Source organism: Cryphonectria parasitica (assembly GCF_011745365.1).
Source record: "Cryphonectria parasitica EP155 unplaced genomic scaffold M406scaffold_3, whole genome shotgun sequence".
In the NCBI taxonomy this organism is placed as follows: domain Eukaryota; kingdom Fungi; phylum Ascomycota; class Sordariomycetes; order Diaporthales; family Cryphonectriaceae; genus Cryphonectria; species Cryphonectria parasitica.
This window is the reverse complement of record NW_024468911.1, coordinates 1998173-2010291: the sequence shown is the minus strand read 5'-3', so window position 1 is coordinate 2010291 and position 12119 is coordinate 1998173. Positions and strand designations below refer to the sequence as shown.

Below are 12119 nucleotides of genomic sequence, written 5' to 3'. Positions count from 1 at the left end.
GGCCGAACATGCCGGCATGTTGGTAGAATCATTCTTACGAGGGGATTATGACCGCGTGAGTAATGATTGGAGAATGAAGCCGTCGGGAACATTGATGTGCACACTGTTCAGTCGTCCTCTCTTGCAGGGCCTCATTGCATCGGTAATCTGGTCCTGGTCAGTGTGGGACCGTTGGTGGTAATCGATGACGAAGGACGATAAGTGGGGATTTTGACTTACGGTGGAGGGCATGCTCAACCAGCGCGCAGTGTCAAGATCGCTGCCCCTGGGGTCTGTGGTACATCCATCGTGGAGTCCATATGGACAATGGATGTCCGTCAGCCCGCGGCTGGGTGGGTGTCCCGTTCATAGACACGACCTGGAAGTGCTAGCTAGAAGGAGAACCCACCTGAAAGACGTTCTTGCTAAGATAATCAGCATTGTATTTTGGGAAAGGAGTCGATCATTACGGCTCTTGGGTGGCGACGGTCAGGCAAGGAGACGACAATGGGAACACAGTTGACGACCAAAGCTGGATGGACTGCACAGCTTGAGGAGAGATGACAAGGGATGACACCAAAGATCAGTGGGACATGAGGACATGTTGTTGACTGGCGAGCGGCTTGGAAGATAAGGAATAGATTAAGAAGGCGATGACAGGCAAGGTGCGCATTGGGGAAGGTTAATAAATAACCAGTCCAAAATGAATCATCTGGATGGACCTTCTCAATGTTAATAACGATATAATATCAAGGAGGCAGCCACAATGTATAGAATAAACAGAGCTCATAAAAGTCAAATGAGGGAGCCAACGCGAAGGGAGTATGGGAATCGAGGAAGGCAGGCACAACTGAGTAATTGTTCATGACAACCAACCATGAATCCCTCCACAATCTGGCGCTCCCTATGAAATCATCAGAAGAGATGTGGAAGGCACGACATATGGTATGGTCGCTATGGACTTGCTATTAGAGATGAAAGACTAAGCCATTCTTTCCAACCTAGTCGAAGTGAACACAGAAGGCGCGGATGAGCAAGTTCAAACCAAAATGCATCCTTTCTTTCCCACCCAACACAGACACAGGAAATCAATGCAGCAAACTTTCTTCACATGTCAATTCAAGGCTAATTACAAACTAGCCGTCCATCTTACTCACGGATCGAAGATCGAGAAAGACATTGCGGTGCATGTTCAAGCTCGGCTTGAGCTGACCTGCAAATAAATCGAAGCACTATATATTGCGCTGATATCATAATGTTCAATACAAAAGTCAAGCGTAACTCTTTAGTTCTGTCTTCCTTTTTTTTTTTCTTTTCTCCCTCGCCCTTTTCTTTCACCCACCCCCTTTCCCCTCTACATTTGTCTTCCGTTTGGCGCGCGTGCCTTAGCATATGCAACCGATGGCGGAAGGATTCAATGCGAGAAGGTGCCAGCAATGACCAATGAAGGGCTCGCACTAACTCGACCGCACAGCTCATGGATTCCATGCAGGATTGCTTCGCCGATCATCTCTATAAATATTAAACGTTTCACAGGATCGCTCTTTGTTTTCATCCGAGCTTACGACTTTGATGACACAGCTGAAGGAGCTGCAGCTAGGAAAACACCGAGTGTCGTCGGCCTATTGGGCCCTGCACCAATGGTGAGGTCGGATCATGCTGACATAAGCTGGTCATAGAAATGCCCGAGAAGGCCGAGAATTGCATCTCGGTCCTCTCCGGCGAATCTGACCGGTATTTGGACTGTACGCATCCTCGCCCATGGATACCCGTCGTGGACGCTTGATCTGATAACTAGACAGCCTCTGTCTGGTCACACGACCAACTGGATCATCCACCTTTCGCACCCTTTTTGCCAAAATGGAGGAAGACGCAGCACAGGCCGAGAGCCCCGAGAAACGCCGACGCCGACCGCCACTGGCATGTATCGCCTGTCGGCGCCGCAAGGTCCGCTGCGATCGAAAAATGCCATGCCAGAACTGCGTTCGAGCACGCAGAACGACTAGCTGCACCTATGTGCCGGATGATAGGCTCGAGCCACGGGAGGGCACGCAGGGGTTCCACGATGGCATCAACGGGCGGAGTCATGACAAGGACGATGTCGTGAGCGCCCCTTACCTGAAATTCACAGGCACCCCCGCTGGCCACAATAGCCAGGACGCCACCAGTGAGAACAGCGGCAGCCCTGCAGCCCTGGCAGAGAGAGTACGCCAGCTGGAGCAGCAACTCCAGCAGGTGTTGGACTCGAAGAGCTCGGGGGTTGCTGGGGCCAAGGCAGCCCCCCAGCTTCCCCATGCGAATCCGCCCTCCACCTCGCAGTTTCTAGGCGAAGAATACTGGCAGATTGGTGAGGGGGCCGAGAAGGCACAGTACCTGAATTCTTCAGATGATGGCTCTAGCACGAGGGTCATGTTAGCCAAGTCGAGGTATCTAGGGAGTAGCCATTGGATCCATGGTATTACTCTTGTGGGTCTCATCTTCTTCCCTATAGTCTTCACCTTTTCCAGCCCTGCCAAGTCTATCCCGTGTCTCATAGCCCCAGACCAGAAATGGACGATGTTTGTATAGAAACTACTGCCAAACAGCCTTACAGATATACTTGGCAAGATAGGGATTTCTCCATCCTCCACTTTCCCCCCTTTGACTTTTCAACCTTTTAACCCTACACCCGGCTTCCATCGTCTTCCCAGAAATCCTCATTCCTTGCTTGACCCTCATCTCCATACCCACCCGCACCTAATTGAGGCATAGCTTGGAGACTTGAGGAAACGACATCGTTCCACCCTCAGTATCTGCATCTCCAAGAGCTTGACATAACTCCCAAGAACATACCTTCTGTTTCAAGTACTCTGCTACAAGAAAGGAGCCATGACCACAATCAACTCAGATACATACGTACCCCAACACGAGCTGCGAGAAACACCGTCTTTACCAGTATATATCCATTTCGCTCGTCGTTCAATTCGTCTGCGTATACATAAGTAGGGAATCAAGATTGTTAACCAGTCTGCAGTTTCCACGTACCAACACTCTTATGGTGCTCCTGGACAGCCTCAAGGCCGACAAAACTTCAGTAACCTACCAAGCCATTGCAACAAGCAAGAGCATTGGGAGAACTATCAAGGCTGGAAGAGTCCCACGGCTCATGACCATGGAATTTGGAAAGCATGTCCCGTCCAAGGAACTTGCCGATGAACTTCTCGAGTCATATTTCCGCACCTTTGAGTCTGTTTACCGTATCCTCCACGTTCCGTCCTTTCGTCTGGAATATGGCCGGTACTGGCAGAATCCTCAATTGGCGAGAGAGGCTTTCGTGATCCAGCTTCAGCTCTGCATGGCGATGGGCGCAGTGGTATGGGACGAGAAGTATAGTCTCCGAAAGCTGTCTGTGCGGTGGGTGTATGAAGCTCGCCTATGGTTGATGCAGCCATCCGAGAAGTCGCGAATCAATTTGCCAGGGTTGCAGGTGTGGTGTCTCGTCCACCTTGCGCGAGATGTGTGCGGTGTTGGGTCTGATTTGGTGTGGACGTCTGCCGGCACGATGATGAGGATGGCCCTCTACACCGGCCTGCACAGGGATCCAGATCACCTTCCTAAGATGTCGCTCCTCGCAGCAGAAACGCGACGACGCCTCTGGGCCACCATCCTGGAGATTCTCGTGCAATCAAGCATGGAATCAGGTGGACCGCCCCTGATCTCCACGGCTGACTTCGACTGCAAGCCACCAGGAAATTACAACGACGAGGACCTCCTCGGTGACAATGTCGCTGCAGCACCGCCATCACCTCAGCCGGCGACGACCTTTACCGACACATCAGTCCAAATTGCCCTCCTGAATTCCATCAAGATCCGCCTCCGGATTGCAGCCTACCTCAACGAGTTCCGGTCCGTACCCACTTACGACAAGACTCTCGCTCTCAACGCCGATCTTACCGCGGCATCTCGCAGCCTCGACGCCCTCCTCCGTGTGCACCAGGCCCAGTCATCAGGGCTCAGTTCCTTCCAGCTGGCCGTGACGGAGCATATTGTCCAAAGATACTTCCTCGCGCTACATCTCCCCTGGCTGGGCCTCGCCAAGGATAACCCACGGTACTTCTTCTCTCGCAAGGTCTGTGTAGAGATAGCCCTGCGCAACCAGAAGGAGGTCAAGGCCCACGGCGGCCTCGGCAGCGACTTCAACGGGTCCGTGCCCGACGAGTTTGGCAAACTCCTCATTTGCGCAACGGGCGGGTACCGTTACATCGGCACACAGTGCCTCCTGGCGCTGACCCTCGAGCTGGTCTGGAACCTTGAGGAGCAGCGCCGCGCCCTGCGCAGCCTGACAGGCGGCAGCTCCACCACTGAGCCAACAAGCACGCCGGGCATGGGCTTCGGCATCCTCGGTTCACCCGCGGCCAACAGCGGAGAGATGCTGGAAGTCCTTCGCGACTCTACAAACTGGATGCGGATGCGCATCAAAGCTGGTGAGGTTAATGTCAAGGGATATATGTTCGGGCTGGCAATGCTTGCCGAGGCGGATGGCCTGTTCCAAGGCGTAAGTGACGAGCAGTTGAAGTCGATAGTACGCACTGCCTGCGAGTCGGCCGCAGCTGAGACGCTAAGCATGTTGAAGGAGATGCACGCTGCAGAAGGAGCGCAGTCGGGCGTCGGCGCGACTGGCAGTGCTGCTTCAGGCATGGGCAGTGTGGCCTGTCCAAGATACATGGGTATGGATGGGACCCAAGTCCCCATGCCAGACCCAGAAGATAGCCAAGGCTTCGAGGCCATGGACACAGGGAGTAGTGGGACGATCACGGATTGGGATTGGGATGTGGTCAGTATCTATTGCCCCCTATTGACCTGAACCTTCTGCTTACTGACGAACTCGTGTGTTGTACAGCTACAGGACCCGAGTTTCAACTTTAACGTCAACCTCAACCTCGGAGGGATGGACCTGATTTTTGGAAGTGAATGATAGACGCATATTGTACTTATTCCACTCAAGAATACCCTGGTTACGATTGTTGGATGATCAATGACCGCAAAACTCCTCCCTGGTATGCACCAACAAGTCCTTAGTCTGAAGTTTTTCCTACATGCATGAAGAATTTGCGGCTTCCTCAACGAAATCGTCATCCCTCGTTTCGAAGGTATTTGGCGTAGCTACTGCAGCCACTACAGCCCCAGCAGCGCTACCTTCATGGTCACCCTCTTCCCTCAGGCCTCCTGTCACGAACCGCAATGCTATCACCTTGACTAGACCACGACTTATTACAGTGGATCCGATCGCCTGCTTCGAACGCCTCAAAGACACAAGTGGCGACAAGAAAGGCGTGGTACCTTTCGGCCCTTCCGTTCTGAATGCACCTTCCACTGGTGGGAGCAGATACACCTGATCCCGACTAGTTTCAGCCGTCTCACCAGACTTCGCTAGACTCGACCAAGCGATTGCTACCCGGTCAATTTTAGTAAATACGTCAAGTTTGTATCAAGATAATCGGAAATATCCCCGTGGAGGCTGCGCTCCTAGAGGCTGCAAAGGGTCGTTTGTCGGAGACTGCTGACAGGGCTGTTGCGTTTGGCGATTGTTTTCAGGCAAATACATCGACGCTGGCAGCAAAACGCCTTGATTTTGCACCAGCTATAGAGACAATAGGTAGACAGGATACTTACTAGACATGCGGTTGCACTTCAGCGTCATGGTAGACTTGTGCATGGCTGACTGACCTCACATCACGTCCCACCTTCAATTGAAGGCTGGTTCATGTACTCCCCGGATCGATCAGCTTGTACATTCACGGGCCATCTTCCGATGCTGGTGTGGCCAAGTCCTAGATTGGGACAAGCCTGCTAGGGAACTCCACGTCGAAATGGGGCATTGGTAACCAATTTCAGGTCCTCGGGCCACTCAAACCATTCAATCCAGCGATACCTTCTTTTGCTCAGCCCATAGCACCGAGGCTCAGGGTCCCGTAGATGAATGGATGAACATTGCTCTCGCTGAGCTGCCGAACTTACACACAGCCCGTCTCACGATTTGGATTGGATATTAGTGAGCTCATGGCTAGTATGGTACGCTCGGCGGCGCACAAGCCTGTGCTACTGTCCCTTGCGTACTCGGAAAAGCTCTTGGGTCACACCACTGTGTGGATAGATTATCAAGCCTTCCGTTTCAAAAACAAAAACAAAAACACCAATTCATGTATGACACCCTCTGAATTTCACAAGGAGCTCTTTGAATGGGATATTTCAGTCGACACGAGCAGACTGGGTCCGTTGAGCGGCCGTACCTCTTCTTCACGATAAACTCGGATAGTCAGCGCTGAGAGCATACCTACTTGAAGACGTTTCTGTTATTTTTCTTCTTCTTTCTTCTCTTTCCTTCTCTTAGGTTAAAAATCAGGCTGGCAGTAGCTATGGCATACGTACGCGGGGTGTTTTCGACAATCTGAAAGGTAGGTCACTTGATTTGGTATCTTGGCATGAACAAATACGTCTCGGGCGGTCTTTGAGGGCAAGATGATATCACGAACAAAGCGGTCAGAAAATGAGCGAGTCTTGGAGGACCTGTCACAAATATGAACGAGTCTGGCTTTGTTCCCGCCTGCTCCAGTCTCGGCCGAGAACCATAGCATAAGGCATTTTAGTATGATTACCTCTTGGTGTTTCTGTTTCACTGAAAGAATTGTTTGCTCGGAGTGTGTGATGCTCCCCAAACTGCGGCAAAGATCAATAACAGCACATTTTTGCAACCCATAATCAGTGATCTCTTTGAATATCTTCGACCGCATATTCCGGCCGCAAGTATTGTAGTACTCAACACGAACATCTGGTTCGGCATTCTACAAGATCCTCGGCAAAGTATGCCTGATTCGGTTGCGCAGGCACAACCGATGGCCGCGTGGCTGTCAAATTCCTCGAGTCCGTGGCACAGGATCCTCGGACCGGGTGGGACTTATAATGCCGCTCGTTGGGCTTCACGGGCTTCCCGTTGATATATCGCCGTCTCGCAACTTCTTCCGCAGCAAACACGCCTAGTATCTACCAGGCGTCGTCAACCTCAGCCGTGGTTGGTTGTGACAATAGTTAGTTGTGAAGACTGTCAGTAGGCTGTTGAGGGGTAACTTATTGTATAAGGTCTTCGTTGAAAGATCTTTTCTCGAGTCGGTTATGGCCATCAGAACGCAAGGCTGAGCAACTTCAGGTCAATCTAAGTCAGCCTCTCTCTTCTTTCATACATTTCATCTTGTTGTCTTGTCTGTATCCCATCTCTCCATACAATATTCCTCCCTATTTTCATATAAAATGTGGTTATTCTCTCTGCTATCAATCTTCACCTTACTCCCGGCGTCAGCCTCGTCGTCGCCACTGACTCGGCTCAATGATTCACAATATGGAAACCCGGACACTCAGCTGCTGGACCATCAGAATAAAGCTGCCAACATGACGCAACTAAGCCACATGCTGCATGAGGACTCTCGTCTTCAATTTCGAAAGGTTGCTTCCGAGGTCGCCAGTGGGACTATGAACATGACAACCACCTCCATCGCCTCACTGCTACCTCTCCAGGCCAGGCAGACATTACAGCCGCCAATGTCTCCTCCCAGCGAAAACCCAATGTCTCCTTCACTGGCAATTGCCGCCCCATCCATCGCCGAGCCCTTGCACGGCGACATCGCCAACTACAAGCAGCTCACAGACGCCAACACCAGCACCCTGACAGCCATGCCCGACGTGACATCTACAGACACAACATGGGACATCCCGACGCTGTCCGTCAGCTGGTCCACAGAGCTCTTCAACACGAGCTTCACCATCCCCACGCTGTCCTCGCTCCCACGGCCCTCCAACTCCACCTTGGGCATCACCATCACCCCGGCCCCAGCGACCACGATCCCCGCAAGCCTACTGACCGCGGCAACGACATCGACGGTGACGCAAACGATATGGGCGACTGAGACAGCAGCCGTACGAACCACGTACACTACACCGACGCCCACCGTGACCCCAGGACACGGCTGCGTGACGACCACCATGGGCGCCCTGACCAACCCTTGCAAGACCGACCACGTCCTGACCGTGTTCACGGCCACCACGACCGAGTACGCCTCGGTCGACTGTCACGGATGCACCTCCGTGTTCGTCGTCGAGCCGATGTGGGGGTGTCCCATGGAGACGCTGAACGGACATGTGGTGACGGCCGAAGTCCCATTCACGTGGACGAGCACCGTATGTGGGCATGCCACGGCGTCACCCTCATCTGACACCATCTTGCCTACGGAATCGGAGACGGGTCAGCCGGTCAAGACTATCTACGAGGGCACGACGACCGAGACGGAGAAGCACACGGTGACGGATATTGTGTCAGCGAATCCTAGCGCAGTGGCGAGTGCCATCCTCAGCAGCTTGGGTCTGAACGCCACGGCGGTGACGACGAGAAAGACGAGGTCTAAGGGCAAGCCCAGCACGAGTGTCGAGTTGTTTACCACCGTAGAACGGGAGACAGTGGTGGTGACGAGCACGGAGCTTGTGTGGCCGACAAGTTCGTCCTCACCTGGAGCTGATGGGACGCCTGGGTTTATAACATCGACCCGGTATACCAAGCCTCGAAGCCAGGGGTGAATCGAGTCTGAAAGATGTGATGGGGCCTAGTTTGTTGTGGAGCAAGCACTCAATAAGTCTTTTCCTCTCACTGAGATGATGAATCTTTGCAGGACCTTGTAAAATAAGGTCATCGAAAACGAGAATAGCAATGATTTCAGGCTGAGTCTGTCGCCCCTTTCTGAAACACTGTGATCGTGTAAAATTAGAGCTGAAGAGGACAAGCCGTTCGATTCTCAAAGTCATCCGACCACGGAGACCCTGTGATTATAGAAGACTCCGAACCATCCTGAAGAAAGGATCAGCGCGAGGAACATTCTCAAGGGTAGTAGAAGATAGTCCAGTCCATTCACTAAGCAATCCAGTGTCCCAGACCACCACAAATTTCCTCATCATCGACACACTTCATGAATTAGCAAACCTGACAGTCTTGCTAGCAGAAGTTGCACCGCCCATGACCCAGCTATTTGGACCGTGCCCGCCACCATGCCTGTCATTGGCACCTTCTCCCGACTCACCCAGGCTGGGACCAACAGGTCTGGGCGGAACGAACTCGTGATCCGGCGCGATCGCGATGTTCTCCTCGGCAAACTCTGGTAGCGCAAGCAGACCAATGATTTTGGCTGTTTCTTGGACGGTTTCTGGATCTTTCCACAGCACGTGCATAGTGCCTAGGTTTGCCCACCAGTCTTCCCGGGCCTTCTCATTGGTGGGCCGGATTGCATCGTCCATGACGAAACCAGGAATAATGGTGCTGAATTGAACGAATGGATCGTCCTCGTCCATGTGTGGGGAGGCGTTCAGAAGCTGGGGACCGTGCATCAGCACTGAAAGTTCTCTGAACAGCTGAAAGAGGCCAGATCTTACCTGATATGACCACCGATCCATGAAGCTGAAGAGATATGTCCCGTGTGGAGCGCCGTTCATATGCGTGGCCGGGTTGACTATCATGCCGGCGATGTTGATGATGCGTGCCCCCTCGCCAAGGAGCTTATACTCAACGCAGTGCTCCACAGTGTACGTGAGGGCTAGGAGATTGCGAGTTCCATCTCTGCTCATGAGATGCAACATCTCATCGTGGTGCTCTGGGGTGTCTCCAGCCAAGTCGTAGCGCCAGCCTGTGTTGTTGACTGCATTTAACACAAATGGTCAGCTCATGACTGTCCGACGAGGTATCTGAGATCACTCACCGATTATATCTATCTGAGAGACCTGCAGAGAATCAACCAAAAGGCCCAGCAGCTCGTGAATGTAATTTGTATCGTCACCGCCGTCCGGGTAAGAGTAGTTTTTAGAGCGAAAGGGAATCCCCGGGACTTTCTGAGCCTTTCCTCCATTTCTACGAATCTCCTGTACTACTCGAAGAGCCATCTCACATCCTTGGACACTTGGAACATATGTAACACCGACTTTGGCGCCAAGGCGCGCGAGCTCCAGGCAGGTTGCTTCGGTGACGCCATCCCCCCGTCCAGAATCCAATATAAGCGCGACCTTGCCCGCCAGAGCTGGCGGCGGATTAGCTGTCAATTCCATTGCACTTTCAACGTCATTCCCCATCTCCTGCTCTGTTATTGTGCCCTCCACGATCTCAGGAGGAGGCTCGAGAATAATTCTGGCTGGGGTTTCGATCTGAGGTGGGCAGCTGACTTTCCTAGAGCTAGTAAAGGACCTCAACATCTGCTCTCTGTTCCACAGAAGTATCTCACTGAGACTGTACTGTCTGAAAAGCATTCGTGATCGTAGGAACTGTTCCAAAACTTTGTCGTATAGTTCTTCTTTTTGCTCTGGCGTTGGCCCATTCTCGCCGAAAGCCACACGGCGAGCGAGGTCTATACCAATCTGCCTCTTCTCCCAGTTGCTGAAACCGCGCCTGGAGAAACAGTTCAATGTAACCCTCCAATTATCATCAACACTAGGTTTCATATGCGGTACTACAGCATTCATGACGAAGGACAACTCGATGCCAACCGAGTCTCGAAGCTATTTGCTCACACATGTAGTTGTTAACGGGCGTCTGTTTGGTGGGATATACTGGAACCGGATGAGAGCCCAGCTTATGGGATATAAGTATGACTTCTAGGGCAATCGAATACTTACATCCTTACAATATGCAGCCTCCTTTGTCTGTGACTCGGCTGATGGTGTGAGATGGCCGTCCTTGCCACGTGCTGCTTCAGCTCCAGAGTGTGAGGGCCAAGTCGATGAATTCTGCAAAACAATGATTTTCATATCTTTCCTCCTGCGGTTTGGAAGGGCACGAATAGCGTCACATATCGCTAACACTGCGTCTGTTGACTGTTGTCTTCGATTGTACAAGTCCTCAACAAATGAGTCGAATGGAGCGTCGTCCGAGATGGAAAAAGCGAAGTCCTGGTTGATGACTAGCGTTTAGATGAGGCATCAGCACATCTTGAGCAACATCATTGAGGATCTGATGGGAATAAGGCTTACTAAGAGCATCGGCAACCTGAAAAATCGGGTCCTTTATGAGGTTGACGGCCCGGCTGGCAAGTTCATCCTGCGATACCTTGATGCCTCTGCTAACTTTGCATAGTCCGTTCTCCCTCTCCGTCAAGGACTCCGCCGCATCGATTGCAGGGAAATTATACACAGCCGCGCCATCTCTGCCGACGAAATAATCGACCACATGGCCCATCTGGATATCTCTGTCGTATCTGATTGTGGATGTATCTTCAAAGAACCTTCGGAGGTCATCCTCACTCTGGTAGACGGTTCGAGGCAGACCGACTTTGCCGCCGATAACGATGAGGACCTGATCCCTGAAGAGGACCAGTTTCAAGTGGGCCATATCATTCAAGTCTAGAGACTTTGTGTTCCAGGAAGCGTGCTCCCTGGCGAATTGAGGTGGACGCCAGGCGTGAAAGTTGGTGAACCACGCAACACCGAGTCGGTCCTCCTCCATGGTTGGCCACTGTTGAGAAAGAGGAAAGAGAAGAGTCGATGAATGAAATACTGCAGCTATAGTATCCTAATGTGGGATTCCAAATAGAATGCAGGTTTTCCAGATGCTCACATGAGAAAGAAATCAAGATTCAATGCTGATGCACACGAGAATGCAACATCTACCTGTCTCGTTATGTTGATAGAGACTTGTCAGCCCAGCGCCTTCCTCAGTTGTGATCTCAAGCTTCCAGGCAAGTGGAATCACAGTTTAGCGCGAGAAGACGTGTCTTGATCCTAGACAGCTCTCTGGCCCGCAAGGAAACACTTAGCAACCTACATGTAATGCAGGTCCAGGTAAACTCAGAAGACCACTTTTTGTTGCGATACCTTTCATAGCAACTTTAGGTTCGAAGTAGCGAGGACTTTTAGTGCCATTCTTTAGAGTGACGAGGGCGGGGACTTGACAAAGTATTATTGTAATCGCACAAAAGGACATAAGATGCCAAATTATGATTATACAGCTCCTTCTTCTATAAAGTGTACATGGGATCCATGCTGAAGATAGATCAGTATAGTACTGCAGATCCGATATCAAAGATTCTCAGTATGGTACTTCCTTGGATGTCACGCAATACAAAAGTATAAGTGCTCCCAAG

The 12119-nt window shown here is 51.7% G+C and overlaps 2 protein-coding genes across 2 annotated transcripts; one reads left to right on the top strand and one right to left on the bottom strand.

The window, feature by feature from the left end:
- Positions 1–2388: 2388 nt before the first annotated feature.
- On the top strand, positions 2389–4822 carry M406DRAFT_254187 (uncharacterized protein; the record flags this gene model as incomplete). The annotated part of the gene is made up of 2 exons (XM_040916945.1): positions 2389–2445; positions 2993–4822. 2 exons carry the CDS (start codon positions 2389–2391, stop codon positions 4820–4822), a joined length of 1887 nt encoding a protein of 628 aa, XP_040778189.1.
- Positions 4823–8964: 4142 nt separating this feature from the next.
- On the bottom strand, positions 8965–11482 carry M406DRAFT_69389 (uncharacterized protein; the record flags this gene model as incomplete). Its single annotated transcript, XM_040925265.1, has 5 exons — positions 8965–9366; positions 9427–9689; positions 9750–10539; positions 10657–10940; positions 11011–11482. 5 exons carry the CDS (start codon positions 11480–11482, stop codon positions 8965–8967), a joined length of 2211 nt encoding a protein of 736 aa, XP_040778188.1.
- Between the last annotated feature and the right edge of the window lie 637 nt (positions 11483–12119).